This window comes from Apis florea, unplaced genomic scaffold (genome assembly GCF_048593485.1).
Source record: "Apis florea isolate Af1SG1 unplaced genomic scaffold, ASM4859348v1 contig_3772_pilon, whole genome shotgun sequence".
In the NCBI taxonomy this organism is placed as follows: Eukaryota; Metazoa; Arthropoda; class Insecta; order Hymenoptera; family Apidae; genus Apis; species Apis florea.
The window spans coordinates 3,624,845-3,649,223 of NW_028256845.1; the positions used below are offsets into that span (position 1 = coordinate 3,624,845).

The 24,379-nt window shown below is 46.7% G+C and overlaps 1 protein-coding gene across 2 annotated transcripts in view; it reads left to right on the forward strand.

Moving 5' to 3' along the window:
• The window catches only part of Scgdelta (sarcoglycan delta), a 214,531-nt gene that overhangs the window by 2,504 nt on the left and 187,648 nt on the right, over positions 1–24,379 (forward strand). Inside the window, exons 2-3 of one of the 2 annotated variants that reach the window (XM_086915151.1) lie at positions 17,263–17,271; positions 19,333–19,340. In XM_086915151.1, the coding sequence (XP_086771277.1) occupies positions 17,263–17,271; positions 19,333–19,340 (17 nt within the window). Of the gene's footprint in view, positions 1–17,262; positions 17,272–19,332; positions 19,341–22,677; positions 23,912–24,379 lie in introns of those variants that run through there. The other variant, XM_086915149.1, reaches the window with a different exon arrangement.

The window sequence follows — 24,379 nt, forward strand, 5'->3', positions numbered from 1 at the left end:
GGCTCTTATGAAATTTTACATCGAGGCTCCGTTGCTCGTATACCCTCTTGTCCGGCGCCTTGGAATTTTAAAAGTGAGGATGGTCGAGTCGCTCTATTACGGAGTCTCTAAGCGGGGAGTCTTCGTAATTCAATGGGGACAACGGTTGAGAGGATATCGGTAAATTCACGAAGACGATCTTTTCCTCGATCGATCGAGAGAAGATCGTATTCGTCGGGAATAAAAGGATAAAAAAAAAGAAAATAGCATTAAAACGCAACTCGATGATCGCGAATTCGAAACCCGTGGTAATTAGAAATTTGCCAGCGGTGATGTCGAGACGCGTGCACAGTGTGTGGCGGAATAAATTCGGGGGTCCCCCCCTTTGGTTTCGAAACGAGATTAGAAAGGTAACTTTGTTCGCCAATCAGCCAGCTCAAGAATTTCAACTCCACCGAAGTGGATTCCTCCGGAATTAAGGTTACTCTTGTTACACGCTCCGTTTGTCCCGATCGAAATAATTCCGGGCCGGGCGCGCAAGAAGCCTTGAATAGAAGGCGGTACCGCAACTTCGATTTATTTCGCCCCGTTTACACACCCCTTCCCGTTATTCCTCGTGGCAAGCTTCGCCTCGTTCCAATCGTTCCATCGAATTACAACGTCGAATTACGTTTCTCCGTTCGTTCTCGCTTTCCCTTCCCTTTCCCATTTCCTCCCTCCGCACGATCACCTCCACCTTCGCCGCTAATCGACTCGCAGTATCGGCGAGCCGCGACATTATTACGGGATCAGAGGGTAGAAATTACTTTTATCGCGGCCCTACGGAGGGGAGGAGGTAAGCTAAGCTAGAGATCGTAGAGGCTAGAAAGTTGGCGCGAGTCGTAAACGGTCGCTCGATTATGGAAAATCTCCCTCGCCTCGTCTCGTTCCTCGCCTCTGATATTGTCGTCTTGTCTGCCCTCTCGTACACATATTCGTTGAGACGTTGCGAGCGGACTGGACGTCTTACGCGGACGTCTCCATGGGTTGGCAAGTGGAACAGACACAGGGAGGGGTTGCAGAGGTGGTAGAGGAGAAGGTGGAGGAATGGGAGGGCGAGGAGAAACGGAGGGTGGCGGAATCAGAGGAGAATGGACCACCCCCTGTTATCAGCTTGGAGCCAGCCGCCTTCCCAAGCCGACAAATTACTACATCCCCACCATCGCTATTCCGGTACCAAATCAAGCCTCATACCGGACGCCCGTCTCTCTCTCTCTCTCTCTCTCTCTCTCCGTGTCCTCGACTCTCGAAAAGATTCACCACTTCGCTGGATGATGGTTCGCTCGATGGAACCTCATCGTCGTCGCTTACAAATATTCTCTTACAGGGATTGTCAAACAATCGCCCTCTTTTGTTCTATCTGAACTTCTTACACCTCGAAGGCGACCGTCGCGACTCAGTCGATGATAGGTGTATAATATTTCTTATCCGCCAACGTTGGCGCGTTACCAAACGTTCTCGTACGGTGAAATCGACCATCCTCCGTTTGATGTTTCGTTTTAAAACCAGAGAGGGAACGAACGGTGGAGAATTTTATTATTATTCCACGGATGCTTTATTTCTTCTTCGGAAATTAAGAAATATCGGCTTTATTATTAATATCACGAAACGTAACATTCCGTAATACGTTTCGCGAGAGACAAACGTCTCGACGGATTTTTACCTCACTTGCCAAACGTTGGATTCCTCAACGAGACGAAAAACTAAATTTCCCAGTCGCGATAAAGCAGTCGTAATACTTTTCCTTCTTCTTCTTCTTCTTCTTCTTCTTCTTCTCGTTTTTGCGGATTACCATCGTGTAGCATGGTGCAATTGTTCTCGAAACAACGTTGCAATTTTTCAACCGATAACGTATTATTGTTAATAAACCTTGACCATTTCTCTTGACTCCGTTCGGCGGATGGGATGGAGACATCCCATTTCGTACTTGTGTATATAGATACACAAAGAAGAGGGAAGAGGAGGAGGAAGAAGAAGAAGGCGAAAGAGGCGGCAGTTGGAGGGTGGAGAATGGTATGCGAAGTAAGATGGGATGACGTCGAAACGTATGGCCGCTGATTTATAAAGGAAATAATTTCGCGGGAGCAATTTCTTACGTCGGGTATGCGGCAGCGTACAGCCGAACAGCCATGGGGGCTCATCTACCGTTAAAATTCATTACTTCTGCTAAAAGCGGCCTTTAATATCGGGCTGCAAAGCTGAAAAATCTTTTTTTTTTTCCCTTCTCTCTCTCTCTCTCTCTCTCTCTTTCTCTTTTTTTTCCGTTAGTCGGGTCAACCATCGCGGCATACCGCTGTTTCCGCACGCGCACACTCGCGATACGTGTACGTGTGCACGTACACACCGAGTGATTTTACGCTGTTTCCGTTATAGAATGTTTCCAGAACCGGCTGGGGGTTACGTCGTCGCTACTAGATGATGTATATTTACGCGTGCTATACCCGAAATTACAGAGTCAAGGTGGAAAGAGGAAGATGGAAAGGGATTCACATATTTTTCCCTTTTCTCCCCTTCTCTCTCTCTCTCTCTCTCTCTCTCTCTCTCTCTCGTTTTTTTCTTTTTTTTTTTCTATTTCGGTCCCGTACATTTCCTAATTCAGCCATTTCGCCCGCAAGTAGAGCGGTTCGCTGTCCATACAATAACTGTCCCTCCTCCCTTCGGCCAGTTGCACTAAAATTTTTATTGTCCCCGACCAAGTTACGCACGGCTACCGCACTACGTAGAAGGTTAACGAACCGAGGGTGTACAAGGATTTCGCCGTCCCCCCTCCCCCCTGGAGATGGAATTGTTTGTCTTGCGAACAAATCTACGCGGAACAAAATCGAAAAATCGTGTTTTATCACCGTGGTGATATGAAATTCTCCCCGGGACCATTTAATTTCTCGCCGAATCAAGCTCGAGATGGTGGAAAAATTTATTTCGAATCTCAAAATTGCGATAAGATAACGAGATTTCTATCGAGCGGTTTTGAAATATATTTATAGACGGCGATGGGATATAATATGATACAACAAATGGGAGAGAAGAATGAAGGAAGAAGAAGAAGAAGAAGAAGAAGAAGAAGAAGAAGAAGAAAAAGAGAAAAATCTGGAAAAAATAAAAAATGCTAATGTTTACGAGGCAATTTCGCGATGAAATCACGTTGACGTGGTTTGAAGTTTTCCCTTGGCGGCGGATTAATATGTTTGCGGGGACGAAGCCCGTTGTATTACGCTCGCAAAATAAAGTGTCTTTAGCGGTGAATTTTTGATGAAATACTTAGACGCGCTTTGCGCGCCTCGTTTTCGCTGTTGTCACCCTCACCAGACCAAATAGACTGTTTTATAAGAAGGACGACAATGCGGAGGGAAGGGGAACGGGGGCGGGGAGGGGAGGCGACGCGGAAAGACGCGGAAAAGAAGGAATAAGAAAGTTGATGAAATATCGGAGAGCGGCTTAGACGGGACAATATTCCATCCGTTGTAAATCGTTCTCTTTCCCGCGCCAATAGATATCGCTGTATACCTCGCTGCGTATCCTCTTGTATCTTTTTTCCCTTCCTTCTCTTCTTTCTTTTTCCTCCTCCTTTTCCCTCTTATTCCATCCTTTGTCTCTGTTCTTCCATCCTCTCTTCCTCCCCCCGTTATTTTTATCTTGTCGCTGGGAAATCCTTTGGATTTGTGGTGGAAAATGAAAGGCCGTTAGCGGGATCGACGTGAAAATTCGACGTTCGAAGAATCCGTGACTGGACAAGGAGATGCGCAATTTACGAGAGGCGCAAATGGTAAGGGGATAAAAAATCGTGGACGTATAGCGAGATCCATTGGAATCCAACTGGTTGTGGAAATTTTTCGAGCACGTTTCTTTTCAGTTTCATCGTCTTCGGTCGGTCTCTTCCTCCCTTCTTGCTCGTCGTCGATGCCGAGCGGACACTCGATTATAGATCGTTCGGCTGTAATTTCATCCGTTTGTCGAGATCGTTCCAAGTGTCTCGAGCGCTATCATTCACCGATGGGACGATTCTCCACTGCCCCCTCCCCCTGCTTCTTCGATTTGCAATAAACGCGATGGACATCTCTCTTCATCGTTCGCTCGCCACGATTCTTTCCCCGCAATTAAATCGCAGGGAAAAATCTGAGGCGAGACAAAAGCCGTCCGGCTTCTACATTCCTTCTTTGTAATTTGCTGTCCCCCTCCAATCCCCCCTCCCCTCCTTTCTCTATCGGGCGGATGATGGAGGACCACTTGGAACGGAGAGAAAAGAAAGTCCTCCGGGCTCGTATTTACGTGCCAGTTCAGCAAAGTACCCCTACTGCTCGTAACACCATCGAACGATCAAACGTCTCTCCCCTCCCCTCTCTCCTGAATCCGCGTCTCGAGACGCACGCGAGGAGCAGCGCGAGCCAAAAACGACGATAAATCTCTCTCTCTCTCTCTTTTTTTGGATTTTAACCTTGCCCCCTCAACCGGCCACGATCTCTAATCGGACAATTTGACATCCCCGCCCGGTTACCGGCCGAATAATTAATTAAAATTTCATTCAAAGATGCTATCGTCGCAAGTAACTTTCTCAAGGGGGAACTTTCCCAACGTTTCAACTAATTTCCCTTCTCCCTTTCCTCGTACCTCGTTCCACTCCATCCCAGACGGGGTGGTGGTCGAAAAATTTCAGAGCGCAACCGTGTCGACAACTATGAGCCAACTTTTGCATTCGGAGTTCGTTAGCCCGTATTTCCCTCCCTCCTTCCCCTATTCTGACGAGGAGGAATTCCTTGGAGCGCGAGGAGGAAACGCGAAAGTGGGAAAGAAACGTAACGTAGGGGCGAGTGTGACATTTATTAGACATTAAGTAGTAATACCCACGAGTGGGACGGACGGGACTAGCCCGGATGGTAATAAGGATGGGCAAGGAAAGCCGTCATACTAATTGTAGTAATTCCGCCATCCACTTTGGATATTTAATTAAGTTTCCGCTGACAAGCATCTACTTAGCGGGGAGAGGGAGGAAAGAGAGAGAGCGAGGAAGGGTGGCTCTTACATAGCGACGCGCTTACTACTCTCCGCTTCCATCAACCCTCTTGCTTAGCTACCGTGTAACCTACCGACCTGTTTAAATACCACCTCGAAGCTTGCACCGTTCGCTAATTATTTAGTATCTCCGCGCCTATCTGTGCGCCTTTAATCGTGGAAAAAAGAGAGACAGAGAGAAAAAAAAACAACCACGAATTGACGTTGTTTATTCAGATCATCGAACGATTATCTCCATAATTTCCACCCATTTCGATACTTTTTTAAACGCGTGAAAAATTTCAACGTGTCGTCTTTTCAAATAAAATTTTCAAACAAATTGTCTGCTTTTATAAATATATCTTGAAAATTGTTGAAAAAAAGATCGTAAGAACATCGACGAAATTCGATGCAGGCAAAGGCGAGATATCTCAGGGCCTGGATATCAGAGACCGTTTCGGATTGATTTAGGGAGGGTGGGATCGAAAAGGGTTGAAGAGTTCGACGTCGGAAGCGTGGGCAAGGCCTAAATATCGCGGCAAAAGATCCTTCCCCCTTGCACCGGGGACCTCGGTATTCCTTCTATTATCTATTGTCCGGGCGAAGATTTTAGTGGGGCCAGTATATAAGAGGAGCCGGACACGAATGCGGTCTCCCATTCGATTCCGTAAAGTATGAAGCTATCAAGCCCAATGGCCCGAAAAGGCCGGCGCAATTACCAATAACTCTTTGACATGCCCCGTCCACGTTTCTTTTTCCACTCGAAACATTTTCTCGTTGGCTCGCGCCCGGGAATCCGTCACAATTGTTCGCGGAAATCGAACTGACCCCGGCCCATCCCCTCGAAATAAATGTAGACGCTGCGCACGCGAAATTTTGCCCCAAGGAAAGAGAAGAGAAACGCGGATCGCGTGCATCATCGCGGCGCCAAGTCGGATCGAAACGAATTTCCATGCTGTACTCCATTTTTAGAAGGAAAAGAGAAAGAAGCGTCGTTGATCACGCGCGTTATTGCCACGCCGTGAGTCGAATTAATTAAACTCAATATCATCGTATTCCATTTCGGATGAAGATTTTTCGCGTGACATCCAAAACTCGAATGTAATTCTTATATTTTTCTGGAGAAAAAAAGTTGCATCGTTATATATCGTATATAGCACCGAATCGAATTAAATCGAGTTTTATATCATATTCCATTTTTGGGATGAAGTTCAGTGAAAAAGAAAAAGAAGCGTAAAATTTTGCTGATCGCCAAGTAACGTCAAGTCGAACCGAAGAATGAAACGAAAAATTCCATACAATTTTCGTTCCTTGAATGGAGAGAGAGCGAGGCAGATAAAATAAAAAATAAATAAAGAATCGTGGCGTAAAGATCACGTGCATTGTCATGCCTTCGAATCGAATCGAATCGCACTTCTTCTATATCATATTCGACTTCTGGGATGGGATGGGAGAGAAAAGGATGGGGGGAAAAAAGGAAATAATGACGCGGGATGGAAGGAGATGTTGGTTCACGGGCCGATAGCCACCCCCTACTTCTCGTTTCCTCAGGAAAATAATGATTCTTCCTTGTAGAATTTTTTTTCGACGAGGAACTTTGATTCCAGGGGGGAGGAGGAAGGGGAGGGCCGATCGGGGAGCCGAGCACCCGACGTCGAAGAAGGACGGCACCAGTCCTCTTTTCGCTCGGATGAATTTCTCCAGTTAAGTAATCCCTGCTCGTGGATTCGGAATGGAAACAGTGCGAGCGCACGGATAAGAGGGATAAGGATCCTCTAACACCTCCTTCTGCTTTTCCTCCTACTGCTCTCGTCCGTCTTTCTACTCGAGCACAATCCTCCGTTCCCTACTTCTACCCCCTCTACGTACTATATGTACAATGTATATATATATACATATATATATATATATATATATATAGAACACAACCTAGGAAATTCGTAGTTGCCGGTCTGATATCAAGCCACCATTGTTTACCGAATATCGAGATTCTATTGTGGTCTAATGGAGGAGGAGAGAAAGAGAGAGGGAGAGAGAGAAAAAGAAACGGTTCGCGGTAATGCAATTGAATTAAGAATAAAGGGATAAAGATCAGATTTGTTCGAGAGAAATTTAAGAAATGGATTATTTTGGATTTTGGGTGTATTATAAAGAGGGGGGAGGGGAAGAAAAAGCGTAATGGTAGATGGGAACGAAGGGCTCTTTCGTTATTGAGAATGATAAGGAGAGGATATTATTCGCGTAATTATCTGTTTTACTTATTGAACGCGAAGATAAGTAAAGATAAGGCACTCGCGTGTTTTTATTTTCGTCACAGAAACTCTATTCTTCTTCCATTATAAAAGCAATGGAAATTTCTCGATGAATTGAGTTTCGATTCATTATTCACACGTGGACTGCACGTTGATATCGCTGAGATATATCTATGTTTTTCTTGATTACACGAATTTCTTCTTTAATTTTTTACCAGAGAAGAAAAGGAGGTCGAGGTAAAAGTTGTTAAAATAAGTCCAAGGTTAATGCGCTTGTAGTCTCTCGGTACAGTGGCTGAGATAAAAGAGATCCGGGCAACTTACAGCGAAGCTCGTTATCTCTAGAATCTTCGAATTACGAGATAATCGAAGAATCGCGATCGTTAAAATTCACTTCATCGCTCCTTTACCCGGCGCTACATTCTTGTATCCTTTTGTTAGAAAACAAATTTCGCTTAAGCGCAACAATTTTATCGCTTAACTTCCCACCTTTCTAGTTGCGAACTTGCTTTCAAATTACTGCACGCAACAACCGAACATACCGCGTGTGCCATAAGTTAACTAAACGCTCGTTAAACTCGTGCCAGCACAAATTTTCTCGATAAATTTAATTTTTCTCTTACACACTACTAGACTCCGTATCCTGAATTCCTTTCAATTACTTCGCCTACTCGAGCAGTTTCACAACGAATTCCACGTTCTAAAAGAGCTCGATACCGGAGGCAAATGGAAAAAAAGGAAAAAGACGCTCGGTCAGATACGGCGAACAAGTAGCGGTTCGATTGCGCGGTTCGTATATCGCATTAATTGTATTTATTACACGCGTCTATCGATATAAATGTAGCGGGGCGTCCCCTATAGTCATGCTAAACAACGTGGCCGGGCCACGGTGTTACAAAGTGACGGCGGTTTCGTGTTCGTTGTCGGACGTTGGACATCCATGAATAATTAATTCGTTCGTTTCTCTGGCTGTCCGACGGTGGACCGGCTCTCAACGAGTCGAATTATCCCCGGAAGGGCAAAGAAAAGGGAACGAACACAGGGAACGAACAGGACGATGGCAGGCTGGCTGGGCCCGGCATCTACTCTTCGACGTACAACTTCTCTCCTCTTGGAAACCTCGCGATTGATTCGAGCGGTTGAACGTTGCACGGAGAGGGAGCAATTGGGAATGGGTGGATTAATTAAGGTTGTTCGTTCGCGTTCCCCTAGTGAAAACCGAGTGAAATTTTGCCGAGGACTTTCGCAAGTTTCCAACGTATTGCCTTTGCTTGTAAACGGTCCGCTAACGACGATCGCGATTAATCGACGAATAATTCGACCAACCGGCGAATCGCGCGATTAATTGTAACTCGACGATCTCTCCTCCTCGTTCGTTCCGTTGCGTCCCGGCTATTCCATGATATCTTACGCGTAGATAAATATAGCAAGAAACGATCGAGGAAATTTAGATTACAATTTTTATTTAATCCATGAGTTTATCGATTGCTACGGATTATCGATCCGATTTTTAGCGTTGAATAGCGAAAATAACGACAAAATCGATGTCGATCGAAAGAATGATTGGCGGTGTTAAGAGAGATAATTTCAAAAGCGTGCCACAATAGTAAATATATACGTACGTTGGTGTAGATATATACGTACGTATACCGATGTTTAATGCCAGGGTTGTATAATAGGATTCATATGTATCGAGTAGAGCAATCGGAAGTTCGTACGTTCTAGTGATCCTATTGTTGGATGTAATAGCTACTGTTTCTATGCATGTTCCGAATCAATGTTACCTCGATGCAAATTCCAATTGTTTCCTGGAAAAGAGTTTCGTTTCTGAAAAGAAACGATCGATCGAACGATCGATTGAATCGAAATTTTATTTTCCAAATATATATACATTTATCAAAAGCGGAGTACTGTATTTGTACTTACTCATCTCTTAGATACCGAGTGTGTCGATCCGAATTTCCAGAAAAAAGAAAAAGAGAAAAGAGAAACGAAAGAAGTCCTCGACGAAAAAAGAAATCCGGCTTCTCGACTCGAGCAGAGGTTAATTAAGGGGACGGTTGAATTAGCATTTCGCGTGGGAGCTGCAGCGAAATTTCAAATCGACCGGGTACAATTTGGACGAGCATTAAGCAACGTCGTATCATGCATAATGCACGGAACATGGCGCGCCGGCTGGCCTCCCGAATATAAGTCGGTCCGCGCTGTTTCCTTTCCTCCTACGCTCCCTCCCCCTCCCCGTTTCACCCGATTCGTCGTTCCAGGGTGCTAAGTACCTTGGGAGAGAACAGACGGAGGAGGCTGAACAAGCCGGATTACGGATTAGGATCAATTTCGAGTAGTTCAGGGGATATGCACTGTTTCATCCGCGGCACCGAATTCATTCTCTCGCAGCTTCCTCCGTTTTAAACGCGGCCACGCTTTAAAGCTCGTGCACGCCTCCTTTGAATCGGACTGCCAGCTTCCCGCCTCGAGACGAGAAGCAGACAGATATCTGACAAGTCTTGGTTCAATTTTCGAATTATCACGCGAACTCTATCGTATTTCTATCTTTCGTAGAGAGATTTATTTGCCTTAAGCCGAATCTCGAGTATTACGAGTAACGTATTCGTGCATTAACGCGACCTTTAAAATTTGTGCACGCCTCCTTTGAATCGGATTAGTAGCTTCGAGACGAGAAGCAGATATCTAATAAATCAATTTTTGATTAACGGAATTATCAATGACACGGGCTCTATTTCTATCTTTCGTTTTAGAGATTTATTCACCTTAAAGCGAATATTACGAGTAGTATATTCGTGGATTAACGCGACAAATAGTTTATTCCGCGATTATTCAATCATTATTCGTACATGATTTAAATTTTCCTCGAACAGCGGGATCGCGATTGAAATCAGGATCGGTGAAAGAATTTCCAGGGAGACTTGGAATAAAAAAAAGTGATATTCGTTTTTTTGGCGAGGTGTAGGTTGTTTGTCGTCCGGCTCGTAACGCGTGCAACGGTGGCGTTAACTAAAATCGAAGTGATTCCGCGGCGGGAGGAGGCGATTCCACCGATCCAGACGAATAAACTATCAGGAATATTGAAACATCGGCTCCCTGTGCTGGTGCAGTAATCGTTCATGGACGGACGTGCACGTGCGCAAACGTGGTCCACGTTCTTGGCCCCTGTGTATATGCGCGCACGGCATAGTCACGGGGGGAAAGCAATCATCTCGGCCGGACGCAATCAGCCTCTAACACACACGTTCCATACGGTTGTTCCACGCTGGCTCTCACACCGGTTCCCCGGTTTCAACCTAAGTCGTCTTCTGCGGGACACCCGTTATACGGTGGGCGTTACGCGAGAATAGAGTCCGAACGAATGGTTTCGATTCCGATCGGGCGTTGGAAAGATTGGCTCGAGGATTATTTCTCTTTATTTTGTTTCGACGAAAGGGAAAAAAAAAAGAAAAAAAAGGGGGGGGGGATAAAAAAAATAAAAAAAAACGCGCGCACGATTTACGCCAACATTTGAATTTTCCGCTCAAAGTGGAATAGGTAAGGGGATACTTTGCAATAAATTGTTTCGTAATTAGCCGGTGTACATAATTAATATGTACCGTAGTAATTACCGATATGTTTTACCATCGACGGTACACAGAGCGGAGTGATCAGTTTCCGGCCGCTGTGTTATAAAATAGAGACGCGGATAAACAAACGAAACAGGCGAGTAAACAGGCGAAAACGTAGACATACGAGTCTGAAATTGTAGTAATTTTCAACGGGGCTGCGATCGCTTTATAGGCGGAAAAATGACGAAAAATAGATTTTGGAAATTGTACACATCGAATGTAAATATTGTACGATGTTTAATTTTCTTTTTTTTTCTACCTCCTCCTCTAAATCGTCGATTTAGAGAATCCTTACGAATTTCGAAACTTATCCTATCCCTCTCTGCATTACACGAGTCACGGAACAAATATAATAATTGAACCGCGCCCTATGAAGGAAGGACCAAAAGATTTTCCCTCCATTTCCCTATGGAGGATCGGTCGAATCGAATCGCTTTCTCGCGTTCAAATTTCCATGCTGCTTTCGTCCGCACTTTCCTCCCGACCCCTGCACACACACCTGGTGCGGTCCAAGCTTCCCTTTCAAACCAAGAAAATCGTGTTACCGCACCAAATTTATACGCGTGTTCGTACACGAGAATCGACCGGGAACAGACTCGGTATAATAAGAAGAAGCGTTCCACGTTCGTATCCATCCATCGATTCGATCGTCGAGGCGCGAAATTTCGTCTCGGAAACGCGCACCCCCTCGAAATTTCGCGGGAAGGGAAGAGGCGCGGAAACAGGAGGATCGCAGGATGGAACGAAACGTTTCTCCTCCCGCGGTGGTTTACGTCGTTTAGGTGGCGCTTCGATGGGGCGAGTTTGATGCCTGACGCAAATGCGGGATGGCTTGTTCGCGGGGCACGCGGTTGGTAAACTTTGGACGACGGCAGTTAACCGGAATCAGGCCGAATCGATTATAACGGTCGGATCGTTGCCGCGAGATAGCACGAATCGACAAGGGAAGGGAATTTAATGGAAAACTCGTGATGTCGCGTCGCGTCGCGTTTACTTCGCCAACTCGAGTTCCTCCCCTCGATCGAGGTGGCGGTCAAAGAGAGGGAGGGAGGGAAAAAATGGAGGGGGAAAATGGGAGAGATACGGAAAGAAAGGATGAGAGAAAAAGAAAATAAATATATATAGATAGAGGGAGGAGAGGTATCGGTGACTATACAGGAAAGTGGCGAGACTTTTTGCTCGTTAATGCGAAATTTCTGAAGGAAGTCGGAGGAGGAGGAGGAGGCTTCGCCGGATGTCACGTCACCGACTTTCAATTTCCGGGACGTGGCCGGCGCGGAACGTCTACCGCGCCCCTACAAATGAGAGCCGCTGCATCTTTCGCATCCACGATGCTGCTCCCCGTACACTCACCAAATTGATTGTCACTGCGTCGAAGGTGCAAGATGTATGCCGGTTTCTCGCCGGTAATCGATTCCGCGCATGGGGCGCGGAGGGGGAGGGAGGTCGAGGGTCGATCGCGGGGTCAAATGTTAGGGGTCGACTCCTCTTCGACCGATAGCGGCACCGATCGAATTTTTCCGACAATGAGCGGGGGGGCTCCCTTCTCTTCCCCCTCCCCCTCTCCTCCCTTTTTTCGCGACGCGGAAGCGACGTGACCGGAACGATGGCCGCGTCGCTTCTGAAAGGACAGAGCAAAGAATTAATACCCGCGCCCGTTGAAATATGAGAAACACTCGGTTTTAATTTCGCCCCCTCCTCCTCTTGGTCGGAAAACGAAACGTCGATTCCTCGTTTCTATCACATCCGCCTTTTTAATCGGCGGAAAGAGAGAGAGAGAGAGAGAGAGAGAGCACAGCACAGCACACATCGTATACAATTCGAGCGAAAGGAGCAGGCTCGTTCGAATTGTCGCGTTTTTTATTTCGATCGAGGCTCGACACCCGATCGTGTACCCCCTTCTCGTGGATACTTCTATTCAACGACGTTAGTTAGAGGCCCCCGTCTGTCTTTATCAACGTCGGAAATAGCTGTCCCGTCGAAACATAGCCCTGGGTCAGAAAGGTCCAATTTCTCGTAGATCACAAATAGCCCCTCTCCCTCGGCGCAGAGGGGGCGCGTGTGCGCCAGCCGGAAATTTGGAAGTTGACGTAGCTTGGTGGGGGGATAGGGGGCCGCCGATAGGATGCAACCGGTCGACCCGACATTGAAAAACCGATGGAAACGCGTAATTCACCGATGGATTTGCGATAAATCCGAACCGATGAACGACATAATACGGTGACTGGTTAATGGATGGGACAGGGGAGCTAATTTGACGCGTGTATACTCGGCCGGGCGTGCGCACTCTGTCGCGTGCCCGCGTATATCGGGGCGCAAAATGAAAATACAAATGCGACAATATGTGGGCATCGATACCCAAACACATACCGTTGAAACATACCGATGAAATTTTGGCCGGGGAGGGGAGGGGGGTGTAATTGCCACGTAATGCTTGGACATCATTTGTAAAACAATGTTCGCTTTATCTCCCGCCCGGTGAAGTTATTCGATTTATAAATAATGGAAACGATTCCGCCATAAAGCGATACAACAATTCGAGCCAGCGTTTCGAGCGTAACAACGTTCGACGAACGTCTCGTGGCTCTCATGGGGTAAAAGTCTTCGAGTAACGAAGATCGAGTAACAAACAGGGAATATATTTAATATATTCTTCCAATTCCAAAGGAAGAGGATAATATTAGTATCTTAGTATCGTTTTTTAAAACGATTCGAGATCGTGTTGAATAAAACAATGTCCATCGGAATTATTATCATAATTATTTCGGGTTGTAGAAATAGCGGCGATACTTTTAATTTTACAGGACAAATTTGTACGCGAGAAACATCTGAAATTGCTTGTAACTTCAACTTCACCTTATATTATATTTACTTCAACTGTTGGAATCGATCTTCCAATGTTTCACGAATAATTAATTCATATATAATATAATAGGAGATAACCTTCGAGCTTTGCACAATTATTATATTCGGACTTGTTAAAATCGGTAATCGGTAATTTCAGTCGGATCACGACTTAAACGCGCCTTGTCCAATTCCCGACAATGTGCCATAATGTATCTAATCGTATTCGCGCGAATGCCTTTTTTGCTGGCCCGACACGTAGCGAGATCCGAGTTTGCCGTTGTGGAAATTTTAATACAGACTCTGAACCGTCGGGACAGTATCGTGACGCGAAATAGAGTGCCCGGTGAGTGTGCGGGCCAGATATCGTGTAAGTCGGACTTAAACCTCTCTTCGCCACTTTCGCGGGACAACTTGCACCCTCTCCCTTCCCCCTTTTCGACCAACGACCTGATACGGCCGAACACCTCTCACCTTTTACACGGAGAAAAATCCTTTCTCCGTTTGTTTCCGTTTGTTGCGATCGATTTGAAGAAAAAAAAAAAAAAAAAAAAGAAAGAGTCGATGTGGAGACGAATGATCTCGACTCGAATATTTCGAAGCGTTTCTTTCTTTGTTATTTATCGTTTTTAGGGATGGAAAAAGCGATGGAGGATTAAAGAGAGGCGAGTGAGGATCGAAGAGATGGGAGAATTTTTCAAACAATTTCGAATATAATCGATCTTTAGCGGCCGATCGTGATATTCAATTTTATTATCGAATATCCGTGAACTGTGTTCGACGTTCCTTTTGATAGATTTGACACGAGCCAAGTTATAGACAGCGCATAATCACCTGCTGATCATTATTCAGCCCATTCATTGCGTTATCGCGTTCGAACCGATCCGTGATTCGATCACGTAGTATCTGGTACACCATTTGTAGTCATCCCGCTATATCGGATAGTTTGCACAATTTAACCGTTCGTTCCAAAGAAGCTTTATCAAGAGAAAAATACCCTTCTATGTACATATATATTTAAAATACGTCTCTCACCTTTGAACAGCCCTTTAAAAAAAATAATAATCACAGCGATACTTTTGCTCCACGTTTGTTCTGACAAAAGTTCACCGCAAGAGTTGCAATGAAAAACTTTTCAACGGAGGAGGCTCGCGATCAGTTGTACTTTCCGTGTCAGGTGAAAACTTTTCGAAAAAATAGGAGGAGGATCCGTTTGGCAGCGTGTGCATACGTATTAGACACAGAAGGAGAGAGAGAGAGAGAGAGAGAGAGAGACTAAAATAGCGATGCACGGTACGGAGGCTCGCATTGTTGTTGAGGTGAGCTCGCTGGTAATGAAAAGAACTCCAAACTCTGTCTCTCTGTGCTTCACCCTTCTCTCGTTCCCTCTTCCCTCCGTCCAATTTCTACCTCTTCTCTTTCTCTCTCTCTCTTCCCATAACTGGACTTCTCTCCTTTCTCTCCTCTCTCTCTCTTATTATCCCTGGCGAATCCCTGGTTAAGAGAAAACCGAGCACCCGCATCCTCCACCCCTCTCGTTCGGCTCGGCCTCTTGTTTTAATCACGGCGCCACAAAGTACGCCATTGTCTTCCCAGTATCGGTCTGAGAAAGTATCTCAGGAACGGCTGTACGCGCGGTCCAGCGAGATAGATAGAGAGGGAAGGGATACGATCGTAGAAAAATCCGTCTGGGAAACCGCTTGGCTCATTGCCGAGGGTGCATCTGTTTCCTCGCAGCCCCGCTAATCGGGCCAGATCAAACATAACAAAGGGAATCGTTGTCTCACGGCCCGTTTCGCCAACCGATTCGACGCGCTTCCATCAGGACGCGGCGTGCCAAATCGACGAGGAGAAGGACGACGACGACGACGTCGATGAACGAGGAGGCGATCGGCCGTGGCCGTTTTTTCGATCGATGAGCGCGTGTCGCGAATACAGGGGAAAATCAAGGGACGCGGAAAATCGGCGAGCGTAAATCGTACGGTAAATAGGCGGGCATACGTGACGTAAAACGTAAACGAAGAGGAGGCGAAAGGTTTCGTGAAAACGTTTGCGAAGCGTTTCCTCGATTTGTAGAGGTCGGAAGAACTCTTTTTCTTTCTCTCTCTCGAGTCGTACGAATTTTCGAGTGGAAAATTATCGTTTCGATTGTAATTTCGTTTCATTTGCCTCGTTCGGAGTTGCTTGCCACTTTGCTACCATCTGGGACAGAAATTATCGGATTGGAACGTGTGTGTGTGTGTGTGTGTGTGTTGAAGATCATCCTAGCTACTCGGTATTAATAACCGAAACTGGATCCTCTGTTGTCTTTGATCTCGAGGGTTGTTTCGAATCTCGCGTTAAATTGGCTAACGTGATATCGGTACTGCTCTCTACTTGTTACAGCTACTTGGTCGAATCTGTAAGGAAAAGATTTTGAATCTGTTTTCCGAGAAAAATTAAAAGATTTTTGGATTTTGGCTGATGATACACGGAGATGGTAACGCGAGAGATGCAAGATTCGGAGACAAACGGCCTTGAAGGAAGTATCTTAGCGAGGGGGTGAGAGGCAAAGGTTGGATTGGGAGGGGGACAAGTAATTTCCTTGGCAGAGGCGTGAGAAGCATGCCGAAGGGGGTGGGTAGAGCGCGAGAAGGTGGGCCAAACTAAACTAAATAATATTGATGGCCAACGGAAATTGAAAGCCGTTAAGGTCTTCAGCGTTGTGGTGTGAAAGCGTTGCTGCATAAATAAGACGGCGTGCATTAGGATTAGGACAGTGTCTCTCAACTTTCGTTTCGTTTCATTTTTCACACATATATTTCACAATTTATGAAAATTTCGCGTAGAATTTCGCGTTTTATATGCACACTTACTTCCTCCCTAATAAATTCAACGATTAATCAACTATCAAATTTTTCAACCCCCCTCCCTCCTTTCCTCCTCCAAAAAAATATCGAAAGAACGTAAATAAAATATTAAATTTCCCCCATAGAAATATGAGTCGGCATTAAACGTATATTAACCGTTATATACAGAAGAGAGGGAAAACAGGGAAATCCTTAAAAATCTTCCGTGCAAAGCCCGTGAAACATCGACTTCGTGTATTGGACGCGCTCCAGTTAGCATATTTCCCACGGAACATATTTCCTTCGGTGAAAAATAAGGAGGATATTTAAGCTACTAATTTATACCGAGCCAGTCTGCTGGCCAGGAATACGGTATACACGAAAATATAAGAGGGGAAGAGAGTGGGTCGGTCGGGTGGGAGGAGGTGACGGTATTACAGAGATTATGATCCCGGGGCAAAAGGACGGTCAATCACTTCTGCGGGACGCAGAAGGAAGGGGGGAAGGCTTTCTCCACTCTCGAGAACGACCTCCTCCCTCCTCCTCCCTCCGGCCACGTAGAAACACCGAAAGTTTTCACGGAACAAGGCTGGAATCGTTGGTTCATGCAAATTCGACGTAGACGTATAGCGCAAATGCTGAAAAATGGCCGGCTTAAAATATGCGAGAGTGTACGGCCGGCGATAGGTGAAACTGTAGCCTGCAACAACGCGTAATAAGTCGGCCGACGTTTCGGACGGCTCTTCTTTTTCTTCCCGTCATCGGCCTATACACGTATTATGGTCTGGCTACGTGTCTCACCTATCAACGGTTTACCTGCATGCAACGCGCGATTCTCGATCGTGTCGCCGCTCGTTAACCGGCCTAATGTCTCGAAGGGTGAATGAATATACGAGGGACGAAGAAGGAATTGTTGTTGTTCGAATTTTCGTGATCGTTAATTCGTACTTGAAATAAATCGTATTGCATTTTCGAGCGTTTACGCAGCAAGTACGATTTTGTGAAATTTTCAATTATATGCAACGGTGAGAAATTCGCGGAACGAAGGTTTCCCTTTCCATAAATTTTCAAAACCGATCTCGACGGCCGATAATTTCGCATTCGGCCGGGAACCCGATTTCGAGCGCGCTTATAAAACGTTCCCTCGAGAGGTTGGCACGTTTTAAAATTCCACGCGGATACGAACGTTTTGTATCGCGGCTGGCCGGGAAACACGTTGCCCCGTTCGTGGATTTTAAATGCGGCAAGATCACGTTAAACGAATATTTAATTGGCGTCCATTGTTCGCCGTTCTCGATTACATTGAAAATACCGGTTTTCTAGCCCATTGACAAGCTCCGCGTGCCGTCGGTTAATTAAGATTGTCCGGTTAATCAGCGGTCGATGTTCCAGTCACGAAGGCAACTCCACCGTTTCACATACGACATCCGTTGTATATATATATATTTTCGAGTTTTATAACGATCAACAGGTTACGAATATTACCAATTTACCTTCTCCCCGCGTATTTGTACCTCGTGGAGAGATATCGCGATTAATATTCGATCCTCGTTCGTTATCATACGTTATTACCGTGTCCAATATTAATTGAACACGATTCCGACGGATCCGTCGAAATAATAGGAGGATCGGTGTTGGAAAATCGGGTTACGATTCCGTTCGCGAGCTCGGTGTACCCGATTGATCGTGATGCACGTATACGCGGCACCCTCAGATCCAAAGGAATCTCACAATCACTCGTTCGAGATATCGTTGGGGGGCGCCAGTTGAAAAGGGAGAAATCTCGCCTTGGCTTCATTATCCTCACAATGGTCCAAAGCGCCATCCTCTCTAGTCTTCTTCCTCCTCCTCCTTTCTCTCTCTCTCTCTCTTTCTCTCTCTCTGTTCCACGAGTACCGAAAATCATAGAGATACCGTACCTCCTCCCCTCATCCCTTCTTTTTCCTGCCCCTCGACCGGCCGATGCACGCATAATAGCGGCGAAGCTGCGCCATAAAGCGGTATCCCATCATAAAGGCCTCTTCAATCCGGGAGGAACGTGGAAGGAAAAGGAGAATCGGAATCAGAATACCCTCTATACTTCTACCCCTTTCTCGAGCTTCCGCTCCTTCGTTTCGCCTTTTCACTTTCTCCCCACTTCCTCTCCCCCCCCCCACGATTTTCATCTTTCTCTCCCCGATCTTTCTTTCCCCCTTCTCATTTCTCCTTCACATCCCTTTGTCCATCGTGATTCGGCGATAGCGCGCGTTATGGCGTTACCCTTATGGAGCGAAGACTTCGACTCTTCCGGCGAAAAGAGAGAGAGAGAGAGAGAGAGAGAGAGAAGGTATATGGGGATAAAAATAAGAAAGAAGAAGAAGACACAAGGAAATTCTTGATCTTTTAGCGAGCTGACGCTTTTAATTCACAAGAACCCGGTCTCTTCTTAATTGTGGCCGCCCTTCGCCATCGACCGCCACCTTCCTCCTAATTCTATGTTTTCAAGTTTCTCCATCAAGCGTTACCGCGGGCGCCATCTGCTTCCGTTGTTTCTCATCCGAAAATTTTTCTATTTTTGGCCCAACCACGGCCATTTATTCTTTTACGATCCCGTTTCTTTCCTTCTTTCCCTTTCCCTCGCAATTTTTCTATCTCTCCACGCGTCTCGCGTTACGTTTTAATCCCGTGGCGATAAAACGGTTCGGGGGAGAGTGAGGGGGGAGGGATCGGTGATAAACAAGCAAGGGGGATACGATTTTCAACGATATTATATTTCTCTCCCACTCGGGAGATAAATTTTTATGCAACGAGATGGCGGCGTACGAGAGAAGCCCGATAGAGAGATAAATTCGGCCCCGATATAAGGAGAGGGGGAGGGGAGAGGGTTGGTAGGTACGGTATAACTCGACGTAAATGCCGCAACCTTGGTCCCCTCGTCTTGTTCGCGGGATGTAATAAAAAGATCCGAGGAATTCACGGTAGAAAAGACGAATGGTGGGCGCGTATTGCGACTCCGGGGGTGGCGCAAGGAGGGCGAGAGAAACGGAGCCTCGGTGGACCCTGGCCACAGTTAGGATAGGGAGGGATAGCCGACTTACGAGCGGCTTATGTTTCAATTTGTTCAACCTCGAATAAAATCGCGTTTTACGAGACATCGGGACACCATCGCCGTCCAAAGGCCGTCTCTCGTTTCCCTCGGTGAACAATGAACGCCATTTTTTCCCAACCTCGTTAATGCTCCCTCTCGAATCCACCCGGCTCGGATTCCTCGAATTCGGGGTCGTGCCACGAATTAATCCGCGCGTTATTGTTCCCGCTTCTCTTTCTCAACAGATACAAAAATCCCAAAAATCGGTTGAATCCGGTTTTTAAATTATTCCTCGAACGAGCCTAAAAATGTCGACGGAATTGACATATTTCTATATCCGCATATGCGTTCGATCGAAGGTGGCAAAAGTTCATCGGGTCATCGGTCTGATATTTTCCGATCGAGCTGATATTTTCCACCAAATGGCTATTTCCAATTAAAAAGAATCGGATATATCCGGTGTCTGTCGAGGATAATAAAATCGATCGGACGATTCCGATTCTTGTCCGTAAATCTTGAATATATAGAGGCATCTTTGCTCGAAACCTCGTTCTCCTCGTTCTCCTCGCCATAACTTTCTATAACGTTCCATATACGAGGAGGGGAACGAGCGGAAAACGAAACGGCCGACGAAAGTGACGATATCGAGTCGTATTTCGCAGGGAGCAATCAGCGACGGAAGACACGTGTCTTCCGTGCGCGAGATGCAAAGATCGTTCGCAGCCTAGAGGGTATCTCCCAACAACGATCGGCTCAAAGTACTTCCGCGTTCGCGGCCTCTCGATTCGTGGAATCCATCCACCCTTATCGTTCCATCCCTCCCCCATCACGTCTCGACACGGAGATCCAGACACGGTGGAAACGGTCGATCAATCTGTCCGCTCTTTCCCTCTATCGTTTCCCTATCTCTCTAACTGCGCTCTCCTCCTCCTCTTCCTTCGCATCGTGGCGCGAGAAGGCTGCACGAACGTGACACGAACGTTTAAGAGGATAAACGGGACGGATGCAAAGGGAGCGAGGGAAGAAAAGTGGAGGGAAATCGATCGGTCGCGTTTTTGAAACGGTATCGTCTTCTCTAAAAAAAGAAAGAAATCCTCCCTATCTACTCACGCGCCATTTGCCAGGTGATTTAATCGATCGAAGGTGTTCCGCGAAGATCGACGATGCGAGAATAGTGGAATCGATCTTCAACAGGTATCCTACGTCGTCTGATCCCTCTTTCGATCTCGAGAAGAGGATCATCGTGCGTAAAAAAGAAAAAAAAAAAAAAAAAAGAAGGGAAAGAAAAAGAAACGATCGAAGCGATCCGGATGGTGGATAATGGTAACGAGACGCAGGGATAACGACGACGCGGCGGTGCATTCTTCTCCATCCGTGCGCCCGGATAAACAAATTCTGCTGTAACGACGCACAACTTGCACGACGAGACGTGTGTGTACGTGCGCGTCACGAGCGAGAGGAGAGGCACAGTTTTCGGATAACGGGAGATGAATGTACAGGATTAATTTAAGATTTTACGACGGAGTTTATTAAACGAGTTTATAAACGGAGAGGATCCCGGCCGCAAATACGATGATGACACTTGTCGCGCCTCTCTCGTCGCCCGTTGGGGAGTAAAACGCGGATGATAATGCGAAGGGAAGGAGAACGGCGCGAGAATGGAGCGGACCGGCGTGAAAACGGAAAGTTTATGGAGGGAAGGAGGGGAAAAAGTCGGAAACGGCCTGGTGGAGGAAAGTGTCGCAATATCGCGCTCGCAATTTCCTTGTTTAGGTGGCGATCCATTTTATCAACCGGGTATTAACCGGTTATTATTTAAAGGCCGTTGAAGGCGAATCCCATCGTGGTGTATAAACTGCGTATAAACGCGATGGATTGTTGAGAATGAGGGAAAGGAAATTTTAACTTTTCCCTCGATATCGATCGTTCTTTGAAAAATCTTGCGGTTGATTTACACAACAACGGTTCGAAACGTTACAAAACAGCTGGAAATAATTAGAGACACGAATGACGGCTCTCTGGTGAATAAGCGAGATTTTCTTTATTGATCTTTTCTTCTTCTTCTTCTTCTTCTCCTTCTTATTCAATCGCGGTAAATAGGTCGAGCCTTTTAAAGCGAGACGCAGGAATAATAAGAAGCATTATGCGCCGGGATTGCTCGTTATGCGTGCAACACATATGTATTTCGCGTTAAACGATAAATATTTCGAGAGAATGTATGAAGAGAAAAGAATTTGCGCGACAGAAATTTAACCGAGAGAATTCCACATTGTCTAAAAATCGATCGATTTCCGATTTAAAATATTAATCAAAAAATCGAAACCCGTCCACGCGAAGAAATCTTCCGCGATATTTACCCCCGATGTTTATCGAACCCTCCCTCCCTCCCTCCCTTCCCTTCCTCGTCGATCCGCATCGAATTTACTTGGCGAAATACTCGGCAAAGTTCCGTGCCAAGCTGGACTAACACTAGATACTTGTCGCTCGCATCATGCCATCCGGAGGAGCTTATCCAGCCAAGGGTAGAAAGGAGGAGGAGGAGGAGGAGGAGGAGGAGAGAAGGGAGAGAGAAGAGCGAAAGGAAGGGAGAGGACAATAGTCTCGGGGGAGAAAAGAACAGCGACAGAGTTGGCGATAAGAGATAAGCAAGGGACGGTTGATGGAAAGGGACGGGGAGATGTTTAACCGGGCGAGAGAGAGCGAGAGACAGAGAGAGCGAGAGACAGACGAGAGAGAGAGAGAGAGAGAGAGAGAGAGAGAGACAGCGACAGAGAGAGCGAGAGGAAGAGGGAGAGAGAGTTGCCGAAAGGAGGAGAAACGGCGGTGGAAAGGAAAAGGAAAGGAAAGAGGGGAAATTGGAAGGGGGAAGGCGTCGGTGCATGCGCAAGAATTTCACACGTGAGCCCGCGAATCCGCGAGAGGCTCACCTCGGGCGCTAGACGTCCTGGCGGTTCAGTGTCGTGCGCGATTTCGTATGCGGCGCTTGCCAACTTCCGGCCGTGTCGGTCTTCCACGGAGGGGTCGATCGTTTCGATTCTACGAGACCCGCGTCTACGAGATAACTAAGAGATAGCAGTATATATATATATATCGTATCGGGGGTCGAGAGATGTGCGGATTGATTTATCGGTGAATCATGAGCGGGGAACGAAACGAGAGACCCGTCTCCCTGCCTTCCTGCAACGAACCTCGTTTCGAAGAACGAACCTCGTTTCAAACACGGTTGTTTATTCTTTAAAGAGGATTCGACGATAACAAATGACTTTTGGGGACGATCAATTGACCAGGATGCGGCCGGATTTCACTGACCACGATGGTATCATCGGCCCGGTTACGACGCGAATAAAAATATCGAACGAGCGGTCCGTCGTCGAGATTCGGTTAAAGTAAAAAGAGGAGAGGAGTGCGGCGTGGCGCGCACACGAGCTCGGGGAAGGGGAGAAAAAAAAAGAAAACGAGAGAGGGAAAAGCGTCGGTATAATTAAAATCGGGTAACAGGCGTGGACACGCGTAGAGATAAATTTTCTGACGGATTAAACCGATCCTAATTTTCTACCCAAAGGGTAGAGCAACATTTCCCATCGACGAAGGAACGAAGTGGTGGGAACTCGTGATTTTACTCCGGCTTGAACTTGAACTTTCCGCGCGTGGGGACTCGAATCTGGCTGGCCAAGGTGATCATCAGGTTCTCGTTAACCTGAAAAACCACACACGATACACGGTTGATAGAATGAGGACCTGTCGCAGGAACGCAGCGGGGAAATTCGAGAATCGCGGCGAGGCAATTTTGAAATCGATCACGATCATTTTGCGCAAACTTGTCTCGAAGATCGGTAACGCGATTGTGGTTGATCGTCGGTCACGCGGCCGCTCCTCGTTATCATCGTCCAGGTGCCGTCCGATTCCGGTAATCGAGCCGCCAGGAGCTCGTTGATGGCCCGCGGATAGGTGGACAACGGCGTGTCCTCTTCTGTGTACGTGCTACAAGCCCCCTCGTAATGACTCGTAATTACGGGAAGGAGGAGCGAACGTCGTGCTGGAACGATTTAAGGAACACCTAGCGCCACCCCCTCCCTCCCCCTCTCCTCCGCCTGTAATGATTAGGTGCACGCGACCTCGAGGATTACCCGGTTGTTGAAGTGTGGTGAGCCGAGGAGGATAAGAGATCGTGGACGTATCCGAACAACGGAAACGTCGACTTTCCAACCTAGATCAGAGTTATCGCCATCCCAGATTTATCTCCTCCCCTCTTCTTTCATCAGAGATCGATCAAGGGGACGATCAACGACGCTCGATCGACGGGTACGTGGCCACTTTTCCATTCGTAGATCGTAGAAAATTTTATCTCTTCCTTCTTTTCCTCTTTTTTTTTTCACCCTTCCTTCGTCGATGATCCTTTCTTTTTTTTTCTTCTTCTTATTTTTTCCTCGCTGCTCCGATCTGCTCATGGGCCGTTCCCTTCAACGCCGCAAATCCTCGTCGAACCGAACTCTTACGCCTTCTCCGCGATTTCAATCCTTCCCGCGCCCTTCTTCCTTTTGCGAAAAAGCTCCCCGACCCGATCACCCTCTTATCCTCCCGAGTTAACGAGCTCGACGTTACGCCCGTCGTCGAAACTCTTTGTAGCACGAATGGATCGAGCGGCTCGATCCTTTCATCCCCTCCTTCTTCGTCGATCTTTCGCCACGATTTCTTTTTTCTCTTTTCTCTTTAACTCGACCGCGACTCGCCGCGACAGGGGAAGGAAATTTGCGCCCCTTGGACGTTGAG